The sequence below is a fragment of the Protopterus annectens genome, chromosome 8.part1, assembly GCF_019279795.1.
Source record: "Protopterus annectens isolate FY-2018-M chromosome 8.part1, PAN1.0, whole genome shotgun sequence".
Lineage (NCBI taxonomy): Eukaryota > Metazoa > Chordata > Ceratodontiformes > Protopteridae > Protopterus > Protopterus annectens.
This window is the reverse complement of record NC_056742.1, coordinates 282,152,016-282,178,373: the sequence shown is the minus strand read 5'-3', so window position 1 is coordinate 282,178,373 and position 26,358 is coordinate 282,152,016. Positions and strand designations below refer to the sequence as shown.

Sequence of the window (26,358 nt, the reverse complement as noted above, 5' to 3'; positions counted from 1 at the left end):
CAAAAGATAGCTTGTGTCTAATGCCGGAGAAGGCTTAGTTCATATGTGTGAGGGATTTCAGTTTAATGTTTGCTCCAGTTCTGGGTGGATTTAGGCAGAAACCCTCTAGTAAGGCCAGGCATAGAATGATGCAGTTGATTAATCTGATGGGCATACACCTTCTGCAGCATTCCCTAAGAGATTTGCCTAAGTTACTACTCCTAATCAGCCTTGTAGTTAGCTGGACATCAGGACATTTTTTGTGGCACAAAATCTGTACTGCCTTCTCCACCAATTTCCCTCAGTTTTTAGAACTTACCAGTATTTGATGTGTTTTCATGAGACCTTCAGTAAAGGAGGCTTACTCTGCAAATGATGAATTCTTAATAACTGAGGCAAAGTTATTGTTGGGTTGGAGAGAATTTTTCTTGTGCTTTTGGCTAGGACATTGGCCATTAAAATTAGGATTGCTCCCTTGGTTTTCCAGAATATGGAATATCTCCCTTTGAAATATTCATCAGCTATGTGTGCCATCTACAGAGGGTAATTGATGATTTTGTATGGCAGGTGAGTGCTGTCGAACAAGTCAGTCAGTGCTCTTTTCCTCTGAATGTTGGGACAATCTGGACACATGCTTCATGTTGTACCATGTAGTTTTTTTGTGTGCGTCTGTATTTATTGAAGCATTGTGATGATAGTGCAGAAGGCTGAGAAATTTTGGGAAAAGATGAAATAGAAGGGCGACTGAAATTTGCTGTTAGAATAAGGCAGATCACTGTGAGCAAATCTGATGGCTGCCAAAACTATGAACCAATGCCTAGAAAAGCATATGCTGTCTAAAACTCTGGTCATTTGAATGTGGGTTAAGGGGATAAAATAATGCAAGGCTTCTGGGCTACAGACTCCAAAAGGTTTGATTGGAAATTGTAGCATGTATGGACTACTTCTGGGGAGACACCAGCTAAAGCACAGTGTACAGCAACTCGCCAAAACCATCTGCAGCTGTTCATGGGGTAAGACTTGTATTTAAATCCAAAAGGTATGGAAAGGCAAATGATTCCTTAGTACTCCTAGAACTGGAGGAAAGCTTTGATCTGTTCGTTTTGAGGTAGGTAAACATGTAGTCTTGTTTGAAAGGGGATGAGTGTCCCATCTGTCGTACAACTAGATTTTTGGATAGAGAATGTTCATAGAACTACAGAGTTCTTGAGAATACTGATCAGGCAAGCAAACTAGAAAGAGGTTGTCCTTGGCAGCCAGCAAGGAGCAGTTGCCTCTAGGGACATATGGCCAATACTTCTGGAGGATGTCGTGTTCCTCATCTCTGGAGCTAGAGGAAGTTCTGAAGAGGAGTCTTAATAGAGCTACATGAGAAAGATGAAGGCTTTCTGGAAGGAATCCCTAAAAAACAAAAAAGGAATATTAATTGTTCTGTAAAGAAGAAAAGGGAAGTATACCTGCACAAGTGATAAACCCTTTTTTCTGCAGTACCTTTTATCTGTATGTATGGTCTGTTTATTAACCAATGTTTTGATACTCTGCTGATCATTGACCTTTACTTTGGAGATTAAAAAAAAATGAGTGCATTAATGCCTGTGCTCCTTGTGTGTGTGTGTGTCTACATGCGATATATCTGTGTGTGTGTGTGTGTGTGTGTATATATATATATATATATATATATATATATATATATATATATATATATGTATGTATGTATATAAATATATATATATATATATATATATATATATATATATATATATATATATATATATATATATATATATATATATATATATATATATATATATATATATATAATATGAAAAACTATGGTCCTACTTCTAATCTTCGAAAACTCATTAACTCATTTCTTCAAAGATTAGAAAGCAGACACCCACTTTCATGAAAGTGCACTTAACAGACTCACATCAGTTAACCAAATCACGGTACAGTGAGGATAAGGAAATGTATCCCGCTGTAGTGTGATCCGGGAGTTGGTGTATATAATTACTGGAGGTGTGTCTGGCAAATTATAATACATTTTTGCAGGGGGGCAAGCCCCCCTGCACTCCCCCGCACCTCCACTACTTCTCCGAGATCACACTACATTGGGGAAGAGGATACATTTCCTTATCCCCACCGCATAGTACCATGATTCGGTTAACTGATTTTCGTGAAAGTGCACTTTCGGATAGTGAGTGCCTGCTTTCTAATCTTTGAAGAAATGAGTTTTTGAAGATTAGAAGTAGATTTTTATATAATTAATGTGTAATTTAAATCTATATAACGAGAAATCTAAAGATATGTAGAGAGAGACAGACATACTGACAGATACAGACACACATATGAGCTAACACCTAATGCCTTCCTTGAATGGCACTCACCTTTTGGAGATTTTAACATTTTGCTGTTGTCATCCCAAACAGATGCTCATCTGTGTTTATTTTTTTTTTTTTTGTAAGGTGCTGGAGAAATTAATAAACAGGAATTTGTGCTGAAGCCCTTACTGCAGTTCCATATACCTTTAAAATAATAGACAAAATGCAGTCTTACCTTTATGCATGGCCGGCCTTAGCCATAGATGAACTAGGCGACCGCCTAGGGCGCCGTACAGGCCAACCTCAGAAAGGGCGCTATTTTTAACTATTTATTTATTTTAATTAATAAAATTCTTCTTGCTCGGCTCCCTGTTCAGGAAGCCTGATCCATAGCATGAGAGGGGTGAGCGCCCTCCCACTTACAGCTGCAGGTTGGCTCTGAAACTAAAAAAAAAAAAAAAAAATTTGCGGTACACGAGTGTGTTACCTTAAGGAAGGAACATCAACATGCATGCGTCATGACACCAGCGTGGACGCAATTACATTCTTCAGGCCTGCGCGTAATTTAAACTAGCAGTTCTTTTAAGAAATACGCCAAGTCTGTGTGGAGCCATTTGGTTTAGAAAGAAGGTAAGTGTATGCATGTTTGTGTTTAAGTGTAATTTAAGCCGCTCACTTCTGTATGAGAGAGGAAGTGTGTGTGTATATGTATGGAATTTAGCTGTTCTGTTTGCATGAGAGATGGTGTGCGTGTGTGTTAATGTGTGAGAGTAGATGCGTGTACCTTCTGTGTTCGTGTGGGTTTCCTCCCGGTGCTCCGGTTTCCTTCCATATTCCCAAGACCTGCTGTAGGTGTAGCGGACATTCTAAAGTGTGTGTGTGTGTGTGTGTGTGTGTGTGTGTGTGTGTGTGTGTGTGTGTGTGTGTGTGTGTGTGTGTGTGTAATGTAAACTTAGTGGATCCGTTTGTCTCTGTATGAGAGAAAAGTGCATGTTTGTGTTGTATGAGAGAGTAGAGTAGGACTGTGTGGAATTTAAACTAGTTAGTTGCTGTATGAAAGAGAAGGTGTGTCTGTGTGTTATGTGAGAGAGTAGGTGTGTGTTGCTATGTGAGAGTAGGGGTGTGTGTGTGTGTGTGTGTTTAGCATACCTTTTAAAGTGTTTGGATTTAGCATTATAGTTTTTGTCTGTTTCTCATAAAGTTTGTTATTTTCTGGCAAATCAGGGAGGACTGTAGTCACGAAATTATATGTATATGAGTTTTAAACTTTCCATCCTCCACAAAATACATGCTTATACAACTACTGTTCTTTTAATTTTCTAAGTTAAAAAGGGCACTACTTCAAACTGTCCCTATTTTTTAGCCATTGCATCCATGTTATTTTAGGCTTTGTGCAGATTTTTTGCACTAAGAGGTTGAGAAGTATGCATATCTTTCGGCTGTACAGATGTTTGCAGAATGTCCAAATTCTTGCCTCATATTTTTGGCCTGTTCCTCATAAAATGTGTGGTTTTCTGGAAAATCCCTAAAGACTGAAATAATTAAATGTCATACATTTGAGTTTCAGTCTTCATTTCCTTTAGACAATGCCTGCTAAGATAAATGCTGTTATTCTAGCAACTTTTTAAGTCTATAAGAGCAATATTTATAATCTGTCCTTTTGGAGCCTTTGCACCCCCCCCCCAATATTTTAGGCTTTGTCCAGCTCTCTTGTGCTAAGAAGTTGAGAAGTATGGAGGCACTGTATGTAACGCCCTAGTTGCCAATTATTTGGTGCATTTTAAGGTGAGGTAGTGGTTCTGCATTGCTGAGTTTGTCTTCCTTTGCTTAAGATGCCTAGTGACTATGAACTTGTTGTTTTCTCAGTCATTCCCTATTGTAGTATCACCAGCTTACCAGTTTTATGCAACATAGGCAATTAATTCTTAAAGGGCAGCAAGCACTGAATTTGTAGATGAAACACTGAAATATAAAGTTGCTTGCCAGTAACAGCCTCTTCATTAGAGTTGCTTGCCAGTAACGGCCTCTTCATTAGTTACGCATCTCTTTAATGTGGAATTATTCAGATGAAATTTATTTCTGCAGAGGTTGTGCTTACTGACTTATACTGATGGATTGTAATGATAGAAGTCTTGTGTGGCCTTTTATGGTTAAAATATTCTGAAATGGGCAGTTATTTCATTATTGGGAAATGCATTGTTTCATTGCTTACTGGAAAAATGTTCAAAACTACAAATTTAAAGTACAAAGCTACAAATTTAAAACACACACTAACAAGTGGTGCCTTATTGTACAGGGAATTTGAAAGCAGTGTTAGTACCATAATTGCCTTTGGTGCAGAAGGCTGTGGATTCTACTCCCCCACCATGTAGATGAAGTGCTGATATTGCAGTACCCATATGATTGCCGATTATTTGGTGCCGATACCTAACAAAAGATATATTAATTATGTCAATGGGTACAAATACAATGATAGAGAAAATAATTTTAACGTTAATGATGGTGGAACATGCTTTTTTGATGAGGATGGACAGGAATACGATATTCCCACCCTTAAGGAGGTCTGAGAGACTGAAAAGTAAACAGGACCCTCAGCAGCAAAATTTTCCAGGGGGGGGGGGGAGAAGGGGGAGGGGGAGATTTTATTGAATCCCCACCCCACAATACATATGGAAAAGAAATAGTAATAGATAAGCATAAATATGTATACAATAATTTTGCTATTTATAATTTTATTGAATTAATTTTAGAAAAGGAACACTTTGATTTATTTTCTAGGGGCCTTAAATTCATACTTAACAGGAAAGGTGATTTAACAGGTAGTATATTGGATATAAAAAAACTTTTAAGGAAGGTAAATTTACGTATTATGTTTCCCAACAATAAAGTTCAATATAAGACCGAATTGAAACGAAAAAGTATATATAACCCCCGTTACATCCCCAGTTAAAAAATGTGGAGAGAATTATAGAATTAGAAGTGAGGAAACAAGCAAATAAAATATGGTATAATTCAAATTTAAGCAAGAAAGAAAGTGACTTGTATGAGGTAAAAAATAACAAAATTAGAGTGATGAAACCCGATAAAGGGGGTGGGTTAGTCATTATGGATAGTATTCTATACGAAGGTAAAATGAATACTATCCTATGGAATGAAACTAGATACTCAATAGTATCTTTGAACGAAATGAATATAGCTTATAATAAAATAGATATTATTTTGCATGATATGTTAAACGAAGAGATTATAGATTATAACACCTTTAAATATTTGAAAGTAGACAAACCTAGAACCCCCACGATATTTGGTATACCTAAAGTTCATAAAAATGAAGAGGGACCCACCTTTTAGACAGATAGTCTCGGCAGAAGGGTCAAAAACATATCCTTTAGCCAAATTTGTAGACAAGAAATTAAAAAGTTTATGGATGAAAAGGAAATGTATTTTGAAAGACTCTTGGGATTTATTGAAGGAATTACCTGACAGTTTTATTAATGAACAACTATTATTTGTCACAATAGATATTATTGATTTATTTTCCTGCATCCCATACGAAGAAGGAACAAAAATGTTTGAAGAAATTGTTTACGAAGATGTAGTTTTAACACAATGACAAATTAATAAGTACTTGGCTAATGGAGTTAGTTTTGAAGAATAATTTCAGTTATTTTAATGGGGAATTTTATCAACAAATACAGGGGGGTAGCAATGGGTGCAGCTTGCGCCCCTACATATGCTAATTTAATGCTTGCTTATTGGGAAGAAAAATATATATTCAACTCTGAATTTAAGAATTGTTGGAAGATATATAGAAGGTTCCTGGATGATATATTAATTTTTTGGATAGCTGGAAGAGAAAAATTCTCAGAATTTATGGAATATATAGAGAACACTACCAATTTCCTAAAATTCACGTATAATATCTCCGAATCTAATGTGAAATATTTGGATGTAGAAGTTTATAAAGACGGACATGAACTAAGAACTAGAATATTTAGAAAGGCTACTTTTTGCAATTCCTGTTTACACTTTGAGAGTGCCCATCCCTTTCACTGCAAAAGAAACATAGTGAAGGGACAGTTTGTTCGAGGAAGTCGAATGGCAAGCTCTGATGTAGATTTTAAAAAAGAATGTGAACTTTTAGAAAAAATGTTTCTAGAGAGAAGTTATCCATTAGCATTCATTGCACAAATAAGACAGGAAGTGGAAAAGGGGAGACGGGATAAATTTTGCCCCATATACAAAAAGAAGGACATTAATAATGAAATAGAGAATAATAAAAAGTATGAAGGGGAAGAATTCCAGCAAACGTTGGTGCTTGAATATAATGGATTGAATAATGTAGTTAAAAATATATTTTTAAAATAATGGGGAAAATTTGTAGCTTTAACTGACATAGAAAATTTAGCTAATATACCACAGAAAGTAACCTTTAAGAATTCACAAAATATAAGATCTATAATAGAGAATAGCAACAAAAACAAGATAGATAAAAGGAAAAACAACATAGGTACATATAAATGTGGGCATTGTACCCAATGTACATACATTATAAATAGTGATAGAATATTTTTAGAAAGCAGAGGAAGATATGTAAACACTGGGGAATATTATAATTGTGAATCTAAAGGCATAGTATACTTAGCTATCTGTGAAAAATGTGGATCCTTCTACATAGGAAAGACTGAAAGGAAATTAAAAAGAAGGATCTACGAACATGTCTACGAAATTTCAGGAAAAGAAAGTAATGCTTTATTTAAGCACACTAAAGTTTGTTCTAACTACAAATATAAATTTTTAGTTATAGAACAGGTTAAAAGTGATATTAGAGGGGGATTAGGGAAGAAAAAATTGAGTTTAGAGAACTTTGGTGGCAGATCACTTTAGAAGCTGATAAAGCCCCTGGCTTGAATGATTGTATTTCCATAATACCGTTACTAAAATTGAGATCTGCAAAACTATGAATGTAATAATATGAATGGTCAGGAGAGAGCACTGTTATATAACAAGATTAAATAAATGTGAATGAGATATATTTATTTCTTCCTATGTATTATAATAGTTTAAATTAATTAATTTTTAATGGATGTTTATTATATTTATGACATTATATTCAACATTTAACAAGAAATGTATTTTACATAAATTTTTAACAAAGGGGTTACACAATAAGATAATTGCATTTTAATTAATGGTGAATTTTTATTGATAAGGGTGTGTTTTAGTATAAATTAAATGTTTTAGGGTATGCTGGTCATCTGATGAAGTCATTTCAATGACGAAAACGCATGTGAATGTATGGTGAAGGCGTTTATGATAAAGGAAATACAAGTGTTTCTGTGTTTTTGCAATAAATCTGCTCAACTCTGTGGCTTGGGAGTCATTCGTCGTGAATACTGCTTGGTGGTTCGATTATTTGGTGTATTGCAAGGGAGGCTAGGGGTTTTCCACTCCTGAGTGTGTCTCCTTTGTATGATATTGTCAGTTTTAGTCATTTCCTTTTCAAATATTACCAGTTTATCACATTTTAATTGTGATCTAGGCAATTCTTCAAGGGCATCTTACACTGAATTTGTAGATGAAGCATTGAGATGTAAAGGTGTTTGTCAGTAGCAACCTCTTCATTAGTTACAGATTTCTTTAATGTGGAATTATTCAGATGATTTTACTTCTGCAAGATTGTGCATTGAGTGATATTGGTGGATTGTAATGACAGGTCTAGCCTATTATGGTTGAAACTTTTTGAAATGAATAGTGTTATTGATTTTATACATCATTTTATTGCTTATTAAAAGAATGTTAAACTGCAATTTAAAACGCTTTCTAACACATGGCAGTGGTATTATACAAGGAGTATAATTTACTAGAATCAGGAAGGTGAATCAAAGAATGAATACATGGCCCTAAAATATGTGCAAGGAGTCTGTTTTGAAAACAGCCCAAAGATAAACTTAATGGCCAGATGGATTTTCTATTAATGTGGGTTTTCATTCCATTTCAATGGCAGAGAAGTTTAATGCTTATGCTAAGTCTGTTTTCATTGTGAGATTGTATTGTTTAGCAAATGGCTATCTGTATTTGTGCTATTCTAGCTTAAGCTACTGTACAGAGGGAGGAGAGAGGTTGCTATTCTACTTTCACTGAGCTGTAAGACTTGCTCGCCTACCCCAAAGTAAATTAAACTGTAAGTTAAGCAACCCTTTGAAACAAGGCACATTGTCTTCTATTTTTTGAGGACATGACTTTTATAGTAAAATGTGTGAAGGAGCAACAGATAAAGCAGGTTTATTAAAGGAAAATTCCACCGTCCTTCACTTTCAGTTTAACTACATTATAAGGTATCTTTCTTTCTATGCATTTAAATAATTGAAGGAAAAGACTAAAGTGGCCTTCTTGGAGAGTGGCCTGCCTGAGGGTGTGGCTTATAGGGGTGTGCATTAGTATGGTGTGGGTGGGGCTTAAGAGGCGCTGGAGTACTACTTCGCCTAGGGCGCCATTTCAGCTAAGGCCGGCCCTGCCTTTATGAAATGGTTCATTTCCATAACAGAAGAAAAGTTTGAGGAGAGAGGCACATTTATTTTTATCTGACAGGCTACATCGCAATTTACATGCCAGTATGCTTATATAAGGAGCATCCACCCCTAAACAAAAATCAAACACACACACACACCATACCTGTCAACCTCTTATTGCAATAAATCTGTACATAGACTAAAATAATGTGGGGACAAAGACCCAAACATAGGGACAGATTTTAAATGTTTCTCCTATAAACTTAAAGTTGCTACAATAACAGGATTTCTGTTAGCATGCATTTTCTGAAGGATGTGTAGCCTGAAACTCGAATGTATGTCATTATTTAGTGACTTCAATCCTCAATGATTTGCCAGAAAGCCACAAATTTTATGAGGAATGGACCAAAAATATGAGGCAAAAATCTGGACAGTTGAGAGGTATGACATGCACACACACGCACACACACACACACACACATGCATTTAAGGAATGGGTAGTGGAAGTTATTCGAGAAGATAGAAAGTACTCCAGAAGTTATAGCTAGTGGATGGGTTAAAATGAAAGTGTGGTTTAAAAATAGGGCAGAAATAAAAGAGAGAGAGATCTGGTTAAGAAGTAGTAAGAATTAGGAGGATCAGTTTTTTTAATATTTCTTTCCAGCTTTTGTGATACATTTACCCATTAATGTTTGGCAGGTTAAGCCTTTATACATTTTTCTCTCATGAATATTGGAACCTATATCACAGTTTGCAAGACTTTTTGTTTTAATAACAACCCTCAATCAAAAAACAAGCTTAACTCCAGAGCACCACCATAACCTGTTAAATTAATACAGACACACATAACTATATACCTCTTCAAATAATGATGTTTAGCCCTCCTAATAGCAGCTATTTGGGGCAAATGTTTCTAACACTGGCCTTAATTAACCTGAAATTGAGGTTATCCATGCTAAACCACATGTTATTGCCTGTGCTGTTACTTACACTAATTGGTGTCTTTTATATTTTTTTCAATTTTATTCTCCTGGATGTGAAAACAAATTTCATGCTTTCAGAAAATATTAAATGTTAGTCTTGAAGAAACCAGTATTCTGGATTTTTATTACCCTATTATCAGCTGGTCTCCATGTAAACGTAAGAGAGAGAAAAAAATATACTCCCCCCGCTGCAGCCTGAAAAAACAGCTGAAACATTTATTGCTAAAGGAAAACATCATTATATTAAATGTTTTCATATTTTTTTGTTTCCACTTAAAACTTATTAGATTAAGCCAAGGGTATTAATCCAGACATTCACTTATGAATAAGAGAAAACATATCAGCTCTACATGTATTAAGATCTATGTACTTTTGCACCCCATCCTCTACCTCAACAATCCCAGATTATAGCTTATTAACTTAAACATGCAATATTGAACTCAAGTTGCAGTTATTCTGCTCTTTAGTAACTTGAACTGAAGCTAGTGTGTTATTTGCTAGTAATTAGAGGTGTGGGGGTAGCCACATTCTTTGATTTCCTGTCCTTGCCTTTTTAAGTGGTGCATTGTGAAATTTTTATTGCTTAAAAACCTCAGCTTTGGCCAGCTAAGAACTTGGTTATATTCAACTGGACGTATAAGAGAATTTAAGTACCTTTATCTGCACTTTAAAAAAAAAAAAATACAGTATTTAATTCGATTTAAACTGTGTTGAAGGAATATTGAACTCAAGTTGCAGTTCTGCTCTTCAGTTATTCCCACCCACCCTCCCTGTTTTTGTTTTGGTGTTAATCTTAGTGGCCTTGAAACTGCCCACCCCTCAGCCTGCCTCTGGGCCCATCTCATTTGCTCACTCAACTGAGTGCAGTGAGATCATATTCTGATTTCAGGCACTCCTACTGTGTACAAAGAGAGCATCTGGGAAACAGACAAAAAAAAAATAAGCTTATTTCCTGCCTTTCCTGTTAAGTGGTATAGACTATTTGTAAGCTTCTGAGCCCCCAAGCCCTTCGGTGTTTGAGGGAAGCCTTCTAGCTTGTTTTTTTTTTTTTTTTTATAACTAGCCAGTTTTCTAGTTTCAGCACTCAAATCTGTTTCTTTGATCTCAGCACTTGTTCAGATAAAAAAAAAAAAAAAAAAAATTTTATCTGCTTTTACTGTACTTGTGTTTCTACCTACTTCATTTTACTTTTGCATCATCTTAAAAATACTCAGTTGTATTTATTACTGCTTGGTGTAACTCATTCTAAGCCTTTTGGTTTAAACACTTGGGCTTCGGACCAGTTGTTTTGCACTGAGAGGGTTTGTGGTTTGCACTGTTGTGGCAGAACAGGTAGCTTACATCCTTCTAGGTTGGGAACTGCTGATTGAGGGCTCAGTGTCTGTTATTCTAAAAGTGTATTAATTCTGGTTTAAGTACTTGGGCTTTCAGACCAGTTATTTTACATTAAGAGGGTTCGTGGTCTGCACTCTTGTGGGAGGAGAGGCTGGACTCTGCCCTTCTGAGCTGGGAATTTCTGGTTAAAGGCTTATAGTGCATGCATATCTGAACTGCTTCTTACCGAAGTTGGTGCGCCTTGTTTGCTGTGGCATAGACTGGATTCGGGCCTGCTGGATCTAGCTTTGTTTGTGTAACTTGAGCACTAATCCAGACATTCTCTAAAGTATTCAATTGTATTTATTACTGCTTGGTTGTAACTTGATTAAAGTGTAGCTATCATTCTAAGTCTTTTGGATTAAGCACTTGGGCTTCAGACCAGTTGTTTTACATTAGGAAGGTTTGTGGCAAGCACTGTGGTGGCAGGACAGGTAGCTTTCATCCTTCTAAGTTGGGAACTGCTGATTGAGAGCCCAGTGTCCAAGGGTATTAGTTCTGGTTTAGGCACTTGGGCTTCAGGCCAGTTATTTTACATTAAGAAGGTGTGTGGTCTGCACTCTTGTGGGAGAAGAGGCTGGACTCTGCCCTTCTGAGCTGGGAATTTCTGGTTAAAGGTTTATAGTGCCTGAATATTTGAACTGTATCTTACTGAAGTTGGTACACCTGGTTTGCTGTAGCATAGACTAGATCCAGGCCTGCTGAATCTAGCTTTGTTTATATGCTTGTTGTTTGTTTGCTTGTTATTTCCCTGGAAGCTAATTCCACCTAATACGTGGCTTCAGTGCTTCTGTGGATCACTAGTGATATCTGCATTGCTTACTGTACTAGTTCCTTGTTTCACTTGAAAGAAAGTTACTGTTTGTCGTTTTTGCATTTAGTTACTTGTAACACATTGCACTCAAGTTACCTGGCACTTGCTCACTATAGCAATTATATAAGTCAGCACTAAAAATTAAAAGCACTACACCCTCACTCCCCACTGGCCCTTGTTTTCAATTATTAAGGAATTCCCAATATTATTCTAGCATGTCCAAAGGTCAGTTGTCAATCTCCTCTCTGGTCCAGCTGGTGAATCTGGGAATCTTGAGGCAATGTTATAACTGCCTCATGTACACAGACAACCCTCTCCTCCTCCCACATAACACACATACTTGCGAGAGATGCAGCTATTTAGCCAAACTGGAGGCTGAGCTCTCTCAACTCAGGACTGGCAAGACCAGACAGGAGGAGAAGGCAACTACACACACCACAAAACCAGCCTCACATAATACTACCACACCACTGAATCAAACACATAAACACACAAAAGACATACTCGGAGGCTCTGAGTAAAAATTTACCTAAACAGCAGAGGCCTCCAAAGCAGACACCCAAACAACTGCTACCTCAAGACACCCCACAAGCAACACATAAACCACAAAAGTAGTGTGCAAAGCAGTCACAGCCCTTAAGGCCAAATACAACACCAAACATACTTGTCATAGGTGACTCCATAGTCAGACACACTGACGTCCCACTCACCAGGCAGAACAACGAGAGGGTCACAGTAAGCTGCCTATCGGGCGCTAGAATCCGCCACATAACACAAGCACTCTGGTCACTCCACGGCAAGTACAAATATGACACAGTCATTGTCCATGCTGGTGTGAACGACCTGAGACGTACCTCCCTGGACTACATGAAAAGAGACAAAGAGGAGCTCTCTGATTATGTAGCCTAGGCAGGTATGACCCTGACCCTGAGCAGTATCCTTCCTTCACCAAGAATGATGCCACAATATAGAGACAAGATGATCAGCTTTAACAATTGGCTTAATGTCTGGTGTCATTCAAAGGGGATCCAGTGTCTGTCTGCCTGGGATGACATGCTTGACAAGCCACGCTGCTTTGCAAGGGACGGCTTGCACCTGTCACCCCTGGGATTCCGGATATTGGCTAAGGCTCTTGCCACCCCAATAGTGCCTTTTTTAGGCAAGGCTCAAATTCTAAACCTACCACCCTAGAAAACAAAAATGGGAAGAAACTGAGGGTAATGCTGCTCAATGCCAGAAGTCTAAATCTCAAAATGCACGCACTCGAAGCCCTTCTCAGTATTGAGAACATTGATGTCTGTGCTGTAACTGAAACCTGGTTCAAGGCTCCTGAGAGCACCCCGGCACTATTAGGTTTTACCTCATATCATGCGTTCTGGCTCCAAAACCCGGACCACACCACAAAAGGAGGGGGTGTATCCATATTCATAAAGGATACCCACACCTCCAGGTTGGTGGCAACGCAAGCTTCGGAAACCATCCAGGTGCAACTAACCATAGGCGAAACTGCTCTACAAATTATAGCATGCTACAGGCCACCCTCTCAAACTCAGGAACCCCACACAGGCTTCCTGAAGACACTGGAGGGTATAAGTGTATCTCCAAACACCATCATATTGGGTGACTTCAACTACCCGAAAATAGACTGGGAACATTACTCAAGCCCTAACTTTCTAGCCCAACGGTTCCTGGAGTTCATAAATTCAAATGCCATGGAACAGCTAGTCACTGTTCCCACGAGGGGAGAAAATATACTAGATCTCATTATCACAAACATGGGGACAAAATGCTCCACACCGGATGTATATCCCTCATTGGTGAGATCTGATCATAAACTAATCTCACTGGAAATCCACATCCCGCCCCCGCCCCAAACAAAAAAGACCACAGTGAAGAACTTCTCTAAAGCAAACTGCACACAACTCAAGACTGGTGTGGTATCCTTCAAGGCCCCTGAGCCAGTGGAAACCACAACCCAAGCTGCGGAAGCCCTTACAAATGCCTTCTATGAACACCTCCAGGACTGCATGGATCAGGCAATCCCAAATAAAACCAAGACTCTTTCCACAAAGGGCAAATGTCCAGTCTGGTGGACCCCAGCCATTAACAAACTTTACAATAAGAGGAGAAAGCTATTACATGATAGAACAAAATCCATAAAAGGGAAGTCACCCCTGATCATTATTAGTAAAAAAAATACGAGCACTCATAAAATCAACTAAGGCCAATTTTGAGAGAAACATTGCCATGGATTCAAAGGACAATCATAAGGCCTTTTTCAGCTATGTTAGGAACCTGGGTGGAAACTCCCAGATATGCTCAGAATTAGTCCAAAATGATACAAAAATCACTGAATCCACAGACATTGCCAACATACTGGCAGATAGGTTCAGTGCAAACTTCACCCCCCTCTCCCCCCCTAAAGGAGAGATAACTATCCCAGCAGAGTGTAGCCTCCCAGACATCTCAAATGCGCAGGTGAAAGCTGCTCTCTCTAAAGCTAAAAACACAGCATCAGTGGGACCGGATGGTGTCCCCGGCTGTGTGCTACACGAGCTAAATGAGGAATTAAACCCGCACATAAGGCAGCTGTTAAATCTCAGCCTTACCACAGGATACGTGCCCAAGGGTGGCGTGACGGCAACTGTGGTCCCACTCCACAAAGGCGGTGCCTCTACGGACCCTGGTAATTACCACCCCATAAGCTTAACAAGTCTAGTCTGCAAAGCTATGGAGAGGATCATAATGGAGCTCATAAACAAAGATATAGGGGACTTGCAGACATTGGACCCGACCCAGTTTGGCCGTCAAGGGCAGATCATGCCTTTTGAACTTGGTCGACTTCTTGAAACAGTCACCAAGGCCATTGATGAGGAAAGGCAGTCCATACAGCCTACCTTGACCTTGCAAAGGTTTTCGACACAATACCCCACTCGGGTATTGTAGAAAAACTTACCAGCTTAAATGTAAACCCATATGTCACAAGATGGGTTGCAAACTGGCTTAAGGACAGAACCCACAGGGTTAGAGTTGCTGGTGCTATGTCAGACTCCAAGCCGGTCACAAGTGGTGTCCCACAGGGCTCGGTCCTTGGGCCCCTATTGTTCGGCATCTACTTCTCAGAAGTACAGGCCAACATGGGAGGACTTTGGCTGACAAAGTTTGCAGGCGACTGCAAACTGGCCATAGTGGAAAGTGCATCGGACACGGATATCCTTCAGAAGGGACTCATGGAAACAGATAGCTGGTGCCAGAGCCATGGCCTGAAGTTAAACGCCAAAAATGTATAGTCATACCCTTCGGGAAAAACAAGGTAACCCCAAGCTACCATATAGGTGGCAATCCACTAAGCACAGAAGAGGTTATCAGGGACCTGGGGACCCAGGTTGACAGTGGCCTTTCTTTTGACACTCACGTTGCTAAAGTGGTTAGAAAGACCTTCTACACTGCCCACCTGATCATGAAGGGATTCACATCCAGATCTAGTGAGGTCATTGTTCCCCTGTACTCTTCACTTATCAGACCAATGATCGAGTACAATGCCCCATTCGGGATGTATCTCACCCGACATCTGCAGCAATTGGAGAGACCCCAAAGTTCCTCACCAAAAGGATAAAGGGACTCCAAAATCTGTCATATGCTGCCAGATTGAAGAAACTCCAGCTCTATTCAGTTGCATACCGTCTGCTCAGAGGTGACATGTGCCTGACATACAAGGCCATGTCCAACCCGGAATTAATGGACATGCTCCACCTCAAAAATCCAAATCCACCAAAACCACTAGAGCAAGCGACTTAAACCTTAGCACGGATATAAATAGGACGTGCTGGAGGGATAGATTTATCACTCTGAGACTCCCTATGCTGTGGAATAAAATCCCGATCCATGTGAGGCAGAGCACCTCACTGGCTCTGTTCAAGAGAAATCTTGACCTGTGGATGGGAGATCGTAGGTTTATCCCGGGAACCATCTCTGTGTCACTGCTGGACAGAGGCATAACAAACTAATGGGCACAGTATTTTTTCATATAAGGGGTGGCGTAAGCCACAAAAATTTGGGCTAGGCTTATAAATGCCTTAGGGCAGATAGCCTAGTATAAACCTATGAACCTGTCTCTCATGCATTTTCCTGTGGAACATTGGAAAAGGTTTCACTGCCGAAGTCTCTCCATATGCTCTATTGTCAGAAGAATGAGAAGCATAAGTCTCCTTTTGTTTAATGGCTCATTTTTGTTGGACAAACTTTTGTATTTACTCTTTAGGCTGTTCTACATCAAAAAATGACTTTGATCCTAAAATATTCTGAAGACACCTGGGTACGGCATCTTGAATCTCATACCTGCCTCTCAAAATTTCCTGATTACGGGAATGAATTTCTCTTCTTGTTGTACAGTGATTAATCATTTTCCACAAACACTCTACTGTCTCCAACTTTAATACTTTACAATTTTGCCACAGTTTTTTTTTTCAGCATCATCAAGGTTTGCATCTTTACTAATACAGGTCTTGGGTGCTTTCTCAGGCCAGATTTGGAGCATACACACTATGTGCCCCTTTCATTTAACAGTTCCTGCTGTGGAGTACCAGTCCAGTTTTTTTGTGCCTTTGTAATCAGTCTGTTCCTTCTAGTTTCACTGGTACAGTAGAAAATCTTGTGTCTTCCCTACACGCTCTGTCCTCTAATTCTACCATTTTTTGAAACACCACCACTTCAGCAGTCTCATATTCTGCCAGCCTTTCTTCATTCATCCTTTGATTTTTGCAGTTTTATCAGCTTAGCTGAATATCTGTTTAAAGCTTCTTCCATTTTTTCCAGCCTTTTGTTATTTGAGTTGCTATACTCCTTCAGTGATTCATTTAATTTTATCATATCTGGGCACATTTGACTTATTTTTCCCTCTGGATTACTGGAAGCCATGTCTTGCACCAAAGCTGGAGCTTGAACTGTTTGCTGAACAGCTGTGGGATTCGTCCCAGTCCATTTTCGCTTCACCTTTTCTAGTTGATTGTATTTCAGGCTCTCTTAGTTTCTTCTTTGCTGGCATCCAGGCAGCATACTTACTAGCCAGTAACTGAGTTTACTAAAAGTGACAGAGTTTTTGGCTCTTGTGTTTCAGTTTCTTTTTTCACACTGGGAGAGCTAAAGTTAAGCTGTTGGTTAGTGTGCTGCCATCATGGAAAATCCTGCACTTTGAAATGTTACCCAAATGTCCTATAGCTTTCAATCCTACTAGCAAGCACCTTCTGTTACGACTGTAATCACCTTCTGCAGAGATCTATGTGCTAAGGAAAATAAAAATCTGTCACTTCCACCACTTCTTCCCCCAGCTGTTCGCAAAGAGTGGCTAAACTGAGCTAGATGATGGGTTTTTTTGGCCAGGTTTTGCACTTTCACCTTCATTAACATACTCTTCCTCACTTTGCTGTCATCATGGTATTGTCTGCATATCTGCAGCAATTAGTATGTCTTTTCTGTATGATTCATCTAACATAGCATTTCACGCAACAAATTCAATGTGTAAATTAAATAATTAGATTGATCATGTTCAGCATTGTCACACTTCTTCCTAGTTTTTAGCTAGTCATTTTTACATGGTTGGCTGTAACTACTACTGCTTGTTCCATGTACGGATTATTCAGGAGACAAGTAAGTTGATCCACTATCCCCAAGGTGACTGTTAGGTTTTTCAAATGCTAATTATTTAATTGTGTTCTCTAGTTCATTGCAATGATTACCTTTACACAAGCTTCTGAGGTAGTACGGCAATAGTAACTGTTGGTATTCTGGCCAAACATGGTCTCTCTTGTTTACATTATGAGTGGGAAATGAAGGTATTAGTGTTCTATGAGTAACCAACAATTTGTTTGGCAAATGTGGTGAGTGCATTAAGGAGTCTGTGTGAATTTTGACCTTTATTAATCCACTGAGGTGGAGTGAATTTGCTTGTGTACAGGGTTTTTATCTGTTTATTAATTGGATAAATATATTTAAAACAAATGTCTGTTTCATCGATATTCTAAGCATAACTTTCAGTAAATTGGGGAGAATTCCATAAATAATCAGGAATGCTTTTAAAATATTAATATTATTAACTCGAGACATCGACTGAATAAGCAAAGGTGAATTAATGTACATTTTCAGAAGTCTGTAACTATTAATTACTGTCATAATTTATTAAGTGTAATTCACCACATTTTCTCCAAAATACACCAGTTTTAAGCTGGATTAAGAGGCTCAGTGGTAAAATTTGAGTTAAAATCAGGGTTGTCCATGAAAATCAGGAAAAGTTGAGAGGTATGGATCTGAGAACACACTGCTCATTGAAACCATTTGCTTATACTCACACACTTTGCAAATGGAGACTGAAGGAATCAAACCCTAGACTATCAAATGAAGTTTTGAGCAGTTCTTTACCAGTTTTTAATTTTAATCCTGTGTATAAAGGTACTTTTCTCATTCATATATTTTGTAGCTGGCAACTAGCCATTGCATGTGGCTGCATTTCTGGGGTTTGGCCAATAATCTAGTGTTAGTTTCAATGTATTGAGAAGATTGTTTAATTCATGTCTAGAAGTGTGGCTTGTGGAGACTTGATATGGGGTTTGTAGATCATTGAGTGTATTGTTCCTATTCAGCCACTGTAGCTAGATACCACGTGCATAGAAGTACTGAACACATGCAAGAACAGTGCCATTTTGTACAGTCAGCCAGAGTGAATACAGCAATGAATGGAGATGCACATGCGAGTGTGTTTGAAGTAATGAGTGAATCATTTAGCTTAAATACAAATTCTAATTACAGATTCTGACATGTTTCTTGAACCCATACACTGTTTCATTGTCTCTTTTGAATGTGTAAGACAAGTGATATGGTGCCAGAATGGGATACGAAGTTGAAGCAAAACACAAGCCATGAGGTGCGCAGTTAAAAGAGAAGAAATATACCAGAGTGAACTCCCAAACAGTTCAGAGGTTATTCAAGGGTACTTATTCGTTTAAATGATTTTTTCAGTTAAACACATTTGGCGAAGCATTCAGAAAGTTCAAAATAATTATTGAGATAAACAAAATGTCCAAAATTGCGACATACTGATAAAAGTATATGAGATTCAAAATAATTTCTGAAGTATAAAATATAAAACGGCTAAAACAACCATATTTCTTCACAATGTACTACTTTTTCGTACTAATTAAAGTGATTTGAAGTGTCTGAAGTTTCTGGAATTTTCTCAGTATTTGCAGCATCAAAGTGAAACCTTTTCAAAGTGATTGTTGTGCATTCAAACATCATTACAAGTACCTGTTCTATGCTTGTGTTTAAACATATTTTGTTGTTATGGCAGAATGATTTCACAGACCTGAACTACTGTTGTTTGATAGCAATATTGCTGAGAATTGGAGAATGTTTGAACAAGAGTATGATATTTTATACAGGCTGCTTTTTCTGATAAAAACACATGCACAAAAGCCTTCATACTTATTAATTTAGCAGGCTCAGAAACCATAGAGAGGGAAAGCTCATTTGTGTATGTACCTGCCGTATATGCAGGGAAGGGGGGAAAACTGCCATATTGTGATACAGGCTGAAAAGTGAGAAGACCCTGAGTGCTCTAAACATATATTTAAAGAAATGTAATACTCGTTTGAAGGGCTACACAATGGAAAGGCTCATGTTTTACACAAGAAATCAGAAGCCTGGTAAAACTTTAGCAACATATATTATTAACTTGAGAAATAAAGAAAAAATGTGCAGATATGGTAATTTGCGAGATGAGTTGATAAAGGGACAGACTTGTGTGTGCTGTTAATTATGATGCAGTGAGAAAGATTTCACTTTGAGATAGTGATTTAACATTGAGCAAAGCCATAGAGATTTATCAGATATATGAGCAAAGCCATAGAGATATATCAGATATATGAGCTTACAGAAAAGCACATGAATGAGAAAACCAGGCTTGCAGTGTCTACCAGTGTGAATGTTAATAGTGTACAACAGAAAGCTAAGACAAAAAGGAGATATAAACCAAGGGCTGCCACACCCAACCTCATTATTAACTATAAACCGAGTGGGGCAGCTTCTAACTCCAGCCATAAACTGAATGCGGCTGCGACAAACAACCTTATTGTTAACTGTCGTGATTGTGGAGGCAGCCATGAAGCTAAATGAGAAAAAAGATGCTTAGCTTTTGGTCAGCAGTGTCACATGTAAAAAGTGGAGTCATTTCAAAAGGCTTTGCAAGTCTAAGTGGCACATACTTGTATTAAAAGAGAGAGTCCATAGAAGCAAGTAGATTAGATAGAAAGCCATGAGCAAACTTTCTGTGTTGATGGTGTCTCTGTGATTGATGAAACTGTCAATTCAGTAGGTTATCAGTTGGCAGCAAAGAGTGAAATATTTGTACTGTTCAAATTAATGAGAAACCTGTAGAGCTTAAAGCAGACACTGGGTCCAAGTGCAATGTTATATCAGCACAAATGTTTGCCAAAGTAAAAGCTAATGCAAAACTTGATTCAGCAAAGTGTGCAAAACTTGTTGCTTATGGTGGTGAACAGATTCAAACTAATGGAGTAGTAGTTTTCACATGCCATTCTGCTGGTAAAATATATGACTTGCAGTTTTACATAGTCAAAAGACATGTACAGTCACTGTTAATGCTCAGAGACAGTTTGAGAATGGGACTGATCTCATTTAATAGAGTCCCACCGTATAAGTCTGAACCACCACGATAGTTTTACACAGAATGCTTTCTGTGAATATGCTATTACCAGTCACATGTATTCCATGAAGTTAAATGATGAAGTAAGCCCAGTTGTCAGACTAGCCAGGAAGCTTCTAGTAGCAATGCAGAGCAAAGTGCAAACAGCATTAGACAAAATGGTGAGTTTAGGTGTGATAACTCCAGTAAAAGAACCGACTAAATGGGTATCCTCTGTGGCCGTAGCTAATAAGAAAAGCTTGGACAATATTTGAATATGTATTGATCCAAGAGATTTAAACAAAGCACTTCCTCATCATCTGATGGGCACAGTAGAAGTAGCAGCAGCTCTTATGCCGAATGCCGCTATTTTTTCACTCTTAGATGCAAAAAGTTCATTTTGGCAAATTTCGCTGGATCACAAATCTTCATTGTTCACCACTTTCAGTGCACCATTTGGTAGCTGCAGATTTTTGAGAATGCCATTTGGGATAAATTCTGCCAGTGAAGTATTTCACCATGCGATGGAGCAAATGGTTTCAGGTTATCCGTGTGCTATCATAGTAGACATTATTGTAGGGGGCAGTAGTGAAGACTAAAATGATAGAAACCTCAAGAAAGTTCTAGACCATGCACGTGAAGTCCATCTTAAATTGAATCCTCAGAAATGTAAATTCTAGCTGAGAGAAGTTACTTTTGTGGGTTATTTGTTTACTAGTTCTGGCTTACAACCAGCTCTGTCTATGCTAGCAGCTATTCTCAAGATGCCAGTTTCAGACAGTGTCATATCTTTGCAACATTTTCTAGATATGGTCAACTATTTAGGAAAGTTCATCCCAGATCTGAGTGAGCTTTCAGCACTGTTACGAGAGTTGACATGCACAAATGTAAATCAGTCCTGGTTAGCACAACACCAAAGAGCATTTGACGTTCTGAAACAGAAAATTGCGAATCCACCCACCTTGAGATATTATGATGATCGCAAAGTACTGATGCTTCTAAGTATGGTCTTGGTGCAGCATGTCTTCAAGAAGGCATACCAGTAGCCCATGCATCCAGAACTTTAACCCAAACTAAGATGCAGTGTGCGCAAATTGCAAAAGAGCTTTTGGCAGTAGTGTTCGCATGTTTGAAGTTCCATAATTATATTTATGGCAAACCTATTCAAGCAGAGATTGATAACAAACCTCTAGTGACAATTCTGAAAAAGCCAATACATTCAGCCCCAGCATGTCTGCAATGCATGATGTTAAAATTGCAAAAGTACAATTTCAATCTTGTTTATACAAAAGGCAAATATTTATACATTGCAGATACTTTGTCAGGAGCACCTAGACAAACAACAGAACAGCATGGCAATGAAAAGGCAGACTTTGAAGACATGGAAATCAAAAATTTTTCCTCATCACAGCTTGATGATCTCAGAAATCACACAGCTTTAGACACTGTTCTCCTGAAGCTGAAACATTTTATCAGTAAAGGATAGGCCAGTGCAACAAACACTTTTACACGTCAAGTGGTAAACTGATTTTTCCTTACCAAGACAAACTCATGATGGAAGATTGAATCGTCATGAAAGGTCTTAAAGTGGTTATTTCTTTAGCGTTACAACAGGAATATATCCAGATTTTGCATTGTAGTCACCAGGGCACTGATTCTACCAAAAGAAGGGCAAGAGGCATAGTATTTTAGCCTTCTATTTCAAAAGATATCGAGAAGGAAACTCTAGCATGTTCTATTTGCAATAGTACTAGAGCACACCAACAGAAGGAACTACTTCAGCTAAACCAGATTCCTGAATTTCCATGGTCTACAGTTGATACTGATGTTTTCAAATAGAATGGTCAGCATTACTTAGTGTTAGTAGACTTTTATTCAAATTGTTTGGAAACTGACCTTCCTAACTTAATGTCTAGCACTGTCATCACAAAATTTGAGACATTTTTCTGTCCATGGTAGTCCGCATAAAGTTGTAGCTAAAAATGGTACACCGTGTACAAGTCAGCAGTTCAAGAAATTAGCTGAATCTTGGGGTTTTGTCCATGTTACTAGTAGCCCTGAGTATCCACATTCCAATGGATTAGCTGAGCATGCAGTTCAAAGGGCAAAATGTTTGTTAAAGAAATCAGAGAGAGATGGTACCAATGTTTTCCATAGCCTACTCAATCTCCGAAACATTCCCCGAGATAACTTGATTGGTTCACCTGCTCAGAGATTAATGTCTAGACAGACGAGCAACCTTACCAATCAGTAAACACTTGACTCCAAATGCTAAGAACAACAGAGTGGCCAAGACTTAACTTTTGAAAAACCGCCAGTCCCAAAAGTTGTATTACTATAAATCTAGCAAACCTCTTAGACCATTAAGACCGAGAGATCATACAGATGCAAACATCTAAAGGATATGACTGAGTGGGAATTATCAGAAATATTTGTGAAGAACTGAGATCTTATGTTGTATAGTCAGAAGGAATGGATTTCAGAAGGAGCTGAAGTTCCAGTCTCTGAACCAGTGACGTAGCAGATTGCCTGTGCCAAAGACACTATTTCTCAGAATGATCCTACACTTGTTCAGTTTCAGAGGGCAGTGTACTTGCATCGAATAATCCTGATGCAGTCCCTGAAGCTCCATTTAAGAAGAAATCCCCTGCACTGTCTCTGTTGCTAAGCCCAGTCTAAGTTTGTCACCAGATCGGGTAGAATTTCCAGACCCAGTCCAAAATACACAGTGACCTGGACTTGAGTTTTAATTTGTTATTAATATTGAAATGTTATCTAGCATGTAGATTGTGTTCTCCTGTTGCATGTCGAACAAATCAAAAAGAGAGGATGTAGATCACTGAGTGTATTGTTCCTGTTAGGTCACTGTAGCTAGATAGTATGTGCATATAAGTACTGAGCATGTGCAAGAACAGTTCCGTTTTGTACAGTTAGCCAGGGTGAATGCAGTCATGAATGGAGATGCACATGCGAGTCAGTTTGAAGTAATGAGTGAATCAGTTAGCTTAAGTACAAGTTCTAATTACATTTCCTGACATGTTTATACACAATAAATATCTTGAACCCATACACTGCTTCATCGTCTGTTTTGAATGCATGAGACAAGCGACAAAGTATGACTTCTGGGAAAGTGAGACTGCTTAGTAGAGGAGGGAATATCCCCTATGTGATACTGAAGAGAGAATATAAGGTGGAAGGGTGAATCCTGCATTTTTTTTTTTTTTTGACATTTTGGTCAGTGGTTTTGTCAAATTGTTAAGGCATTAATTAGTGAAGTCTCCATCAAATTTGTATGCTTCCTGATTAAATTGATTTTTTTTTAAGAAATTATCTTGGTCAGCTACTTCCAGCTGCTTCATATCATGTTTGTAAGATGGCATTATTACTGGAATAAATCATTCATTTCCAATTATTATTATTTATTTTTTTTTGGACCTGTATGTTTGTTTTGATGTTTTGTATAATATACAAGATGAATCTTAAACAAATCTTTCCTAACCTATGGTCAAGACTGCAAACAGTATGTTTGTAGGATAACCAGGATTCAACATTGTATGTTATTTGTACTGGTGTGTGGATATGACTAGCACTGCAAAATAAATTCCCAAATGCAAGTACTAAATAAAAATAAATTGTTTAAGGTGACATTCATTTGTATATGAATGTATATGAATGTGTATATGAATATGTTTGTATGCATGTGCCTTTTTGGTATGTTCATTTTTTTTTTAATTATGTTAGGTCATGAAGGCAGTGAAAGCGGGAATGAAAGAATATGAAGCAGAGAGGTAAGATATTTTAACTTGTGTTAAACACAATTTTAACATATGAAAATATTTCTGAATTCCATCTTTGTGTATATAGAACTTAAATTACCTTGTATAATCAAATATCATTGCTACAGATAGTAAAGGGGGATATTCATAAAAGTTACCACAAGATGTATACATTATGTACACCTTGAGGTAACCTTTCTGAATTCATAAAAAGCCCAACCACTGTGCTTTTGCATGAAGATGTGCAGAACCACAGTGGTTATTTCTGTGGCCATGCTAGATGTTAGACAATCCAGGGAGAGGCCTATGCTAATTGGCCATGTGTTGTCCCCCTCAGAACTGCCTCCAGGGAAGGCATCTATGCTCCGTGACTCATAGAATTGCTCAGCCATGTCAATTAGCATGACCACTCTTGTAATCTCACAGTAGTGAAGGCTGCTTTCTCGGTAGAGGCAGCTGCTTGGGATTTTAGAGGTAAAGTAGGGTTATGTGGTGTGTCCATGAGTGTATGGGAGAGGTTGCATTTGCGAATGTGTGTGTGTCTGCCTTGGAGATAGGGGAGTTAGTGAGCGGGTAAAACCACTAGCCACCAGGGATAACACTGTATGCATGCCTGTGCACCATTTAAATAGTACTGAGACTGGAGATGGAGGAACCACAAGCCACACCACCAGGGATAAAGGTATGTGTATCTGAGTGGCACTAAAACAGTACAGGGATTGGATGGTGGGAGGAAACAGTAGCCACCAGGAATAACTCTACACATGGGCCTGAGCAGCACTCAAACAGTACAGGGATTAAGGGATGGGGGGAGCATTAGCCACCAGAGATGACCCTGATCAGTGTGCCTGAGTGGCATTCAAAAACAACTTGAGTCGGGGAGACAGTAGACATCAGAGATACTCAATATGGGGTGCCTTGAAGGCACATACGGCAAGCAGTAAGGCAGGCTGTACAGTTTAGAGAATGGTACAAAAGAATTGCGTGAATGCTTGCATTATGATATGTATTTTGAAACAAGGGCTTTGTCAAGTGTGCAGGTGTCTATGCTTAAAAAGAAGTAGGGAATATGGGAAAGTTTTGTAGGGAGGTGGGTAAAACAGAAGTAGTACTAGTCAATGAAATTTGTTTCGGTAAGTCCATTTCATTGAAACAAAGAACCACGCACTTTATACTCCTGTGCATCAGGAAATCACTTCAGCATCCCTCAATTTATTATAGCTAAAGTCACCTCATTACAGGAATTTCTCCCGATTCAACAATTTTGAGGGAACCAGTTTGGAAGTACACTAATTTTCCATTATACGGGAGACAAAAATGGTCAGTTATGATTCAGTGTCTGAAAGTCTCCTGTCTTTGTTGATCATTTCCATGATAATTCCAAAGCTTTGTGGGCCCATTGCGGCTGTGTTCTTGGCCTTAATGAACAGAGACGTGACATGCTCTCTGTTTATATTTTCAGGGGTTATGTTTGAAGGTATTTCTTGGAGGGAGGCTTGGGGTAAGTGGGGTGGTAAAGGTGGAACTGCATTTGTCAGCCAGCAAATTCACTATATTACTCAGCTCAGTGAATGAGGCATCATTAACCACAAGTTCAGCACACTGCTGTGTGCTGCCTTTGAGATTTCTGACATAGCTGAAGAAGGGCTTTATGGTTGTTTCTTGCCTGGGAGGCTATATTGACCTAAAAATGGCTTTATTGGACATAATTATCATTTTACTTGCCTGTTTAATTTGACGAGACTTCACATTTAAACATCAAAGTATTGATGTCAATAGTGGGTGGTTCAGATAAAAGAAACGCTTGGTCTTGTCTCTCAAAAAAAGACTTAAAAGTCTTGGATTTTTTGAAAGTAAAGTTAGGGATAGTTCCAATGATTGGTTTTAAATTATGGAAATTTTGG

The 26,358-nt window shown here is 38.4% G+C and overlaps 1 protein-coding gene across 1 annotated transcript in view; it reads left to right on the top strand.

Annotated features, from left to right (window-relative positions):
* The window catches only part of PEPD (peptidase D), a 699,082-nt gene that overhangs the window by 259,847 nt on the left and 412,877 nt on the right, over positions 1 to 26,358 (top strand). Inside the window, exon 9 of the mRNA XM_044081883.1 lies at positions 24,420 to 24,466. Coding sequence (XP_043937818.1) covers positions 24,420 to 24,466 — 47 coding nt within the window. The remainder of the gene's footprint in view (positions 1 to 24,419; positions 24,467 to 26,358) is intronic.